The 2,498-nt window shown below is 63.2% G+C and overlaps 1 protein-coding gene across 2 annotated transcripts in view; it reads left to right on the top strand.

Annotated features, from left to right (window-relative positions):
* The window catches only part of ARHGAP35 (Rho GTPase activating protein 35), a 9,938-nt gene extending 7,446 nt beyond the window's left edge, over positions 1-2,492 (top strand). Inside the window, exons 5-7 of one of the 2 annotated variants that reach the window (XR_003525454.1) lie at positions 325-430; positions 1,244-2,025; positions 2,299-2,492. Coding sequence is in view for 1 of the 2 variants with exons in the window: in XM_027631648.1 (XP_027487449.1) it covers positions 325-430; positions 1,244-1,598 (461 nt within the window). In the remaining variant the exon portion in view is untranslated. Of the gene's footprint in view, positions 1-324; positions 431-1,243; positions 2,123-2,298 lie in introns of those variants that run through there. The other variant, XM_027631648.1, reaches the window with a different exon arrangement.
* Positions 2,493-2,498: the final 6 nt, after the last annotated feature.

Below are 2,498 nucleotides of genomic sequence, written 5' to 3'. Positions count from 1 at the left end.
AATCCCAAATTCTCCCCCAGTCCTGGTTGTGCCATGAGGTTATTTTTTGGGGGAATTAATGATCTAGGAGTCCTGATCCTTTAATTAACCCCAACCTCATCATTTGCATAACTAACCCCTCCCACCTCTGATCCCACCCCCTTAATTCCCACCCCCAATCCCAAATTCCCCCTCCCCTAATCCCGGTTGTGCCCCGAGGGCCGTGGGGTGATTTTTTGGGGGGTTCCTTGGCCCCAAACCCCCCCCCCTTCCCCTCGGAGCGGGAATTCCATGGGAGAGGCAATTCCAGGAGCCCCAAATTCCCGTTTTTTCCCCTCCCAACAGAGATCAACGACCGGGAGCAGAAGCTCCACGCGCTGAGGGAGGTGCTCAGGAAGTTCCCCCGGGAGAACTACGAGGTCTTCAAATACGTCATCGGGCACCTCAACAAGTGGGTCTGGGGGCACCCCAAAAACTGGGCAGGGCTCTGGGGGCACCCCAAAACCTTGGGGCACCCCAAAAACTGGGCAGGGGCTCTGGGGGAACCCCAAAAACTGGGCAGGGGCTCTGGGAGGACCCCAAAACCTTGGGGAACCCCAAAAACTGGGCAGGGGCTCTGGGAGGACCCCAAAACCTTGGGGAGCCCCAAAAACTGGGCACGGGCTCTGGGGAGACCCCAAAACCTTGGCAGGACTCTGGGAGAACCCCAAAACCTTGGGGAGCCCCAAAAACTGGGCTGGGCTGTGGGGCCACCCCAAGAACTGGGCAGAGGTCTGGGGGGATCCCAAAACCTTGGGGAACCCCAAAAACTGGGCAGGGGCTCTGGGGGGACCCCAAAACCTTGGGGAGCCCCAAAAACTGGAAAGGGCTTTGGAACCTACCCCATTGTCCCCCTGTCCCATTGTCCCCCTGTCCCTGTCCTGTTGTCCCTCTGCCCCCCAGGGTGAGCCACAACCACCGTGTGACCCTGATGACCAGCGAGAACCTGTCCCATTGTCCCCCTGTCCTACTGTCCCTCTGTCCCTGTCCCATTGTCCCCCTGTCCCACTGTCCCTCTGTCCCATTGTCCTCCTGTCCCATTGTCCCCCTGTCCTCACTGTCCCTCTGTCCTCACTGTCCCTCTGTCCCCCCCAGGGTGAGCCACAACCACCGTGTGAACCTGATGACCAGCGAGAACCTGTCCCATTGTCCCCCTGTCCTACTGTCCCTCTGTCCCATTGTCCCCCTGTCCCCCTGTCCTCACTGTCCCTCTGTCCCCCCCCAGGGTGAGCCACAACCACCGTGTGAACCTGATGACCAGCGAGAACCTGTCCATCTGCTTCTGGCCGACGCTGATGCGGCCGGACTTCAGCACGATGGACGCGCTGACGGCCACCAGGACCTACCAGACAATCATCGAACTCTTCATCCAGCAGTGCCCCTTCTTTTTCTACAACCGGCCCCTCCTCGAGCCCCCCGGCGCCGCCTCCTCCTCCTCCTCCGCCCCCGGCGCCCCGGCCTCGCCCTCCTCCTCCTCCTGCTCCGGCCCCTTCCCCTCCCCGGCGCCGCCCTCGCCCCCCCGGACCCCCCCTCCGTCGCCGCAGTCGCCCGTCCAGCCGCCGGAGCCGCCGACGCTCTGAGCACACCCCCCCCGATCCCGAAAAAAACTGGAGCTCACCCCCCCCGGATGCCCCCCCCAGACTTTTTGGCTCGGATTCCCCCCCCATGGGGTGTGACCGGAGGGGCTCGGCCGGGGGGGGAAAGGAAAGGGGTGGGGGGCGGCTCTAGGGGGTGGGGGTACGGCCGGCACGGGCCAAGGGGGGGCCAAGGTTTGGCCAAAGGGGGGCCCAGGATTTGGCCGGGGTGGTCCTGGGTTTGGCCAGTAGGACCTGAGGCTCGTCTGGTGGGAGCGGGGTGGCCCAAGGCTCGTCCAGAGGGACCTGGGGCACGTCCAGTGTGATCCAGAGTGGCCCAAGGCTCGTCCAGAGGGACCTGAGGCACGTCCAGCGTGATCCAGAGTAGCCCAAGCCTTGGCCAGGGTGGTCCAAGGCACTTCCAGAGGGACCTGTGGCACGTCCAGCATGATCCAGTGTCACCCAAGGCTTCTCCAGAGGGACCTGAGGCACATCCAGCATGATCCAGAGTCGCCCAAGGCTTCTCCAGAGTGGTCCAAGGCACTTCCAGAGGGACCTGTGGCACAGCCAGCGTGATCCAATGTGGCCCAAGGCTCATCCAGGGTGGCCCAGGGTTTGGCCAGTAGGACCTGAGGCACGTCCAGCTTGGTCCAGAGTCGCCCAAGGCTCGTCCAGAGGGACCTGTGGCACATCCAGCGTGACCCAGAGTGGCCCAAGGCTTGGCCAGGGTGGTCCAAGGCTCATCCAGAGGGACCTGAGGCAACATCCAGCGTGATCCAGAGTCACCCAAGGCTCATCCAGAGGGACCTGAGGCACATCCAGCGTGATCCAGTGTGGCCCAAGGCACATCCAGCACATCCCAAGGCTCGTCCCAGATGTCCTGAGGCTCCTCCAGGAGATCCCAAC

The sequence above is a fragment of the Corapipo altera genome, unplaced genomic scaffold, assembly GCF_003945725.1.
Source record: "Corapipo altera isolate COAL_440 unplaced genomic scaffold, ASM394572v1 61377, whole genome shotgun sequence".
Taxonomy (NCBI): domain Eukaryota; kingdom Metazoa; phylum Chordata; class Aves; order Passeriformes; family Pipridae; genus Corapipo; species Corapipo altera.
The sequence above is the reverse complement of the archived record's forward strand: the minus strand, read 5'-3'. Positions and strand labels throughout refer to the sequence as shown.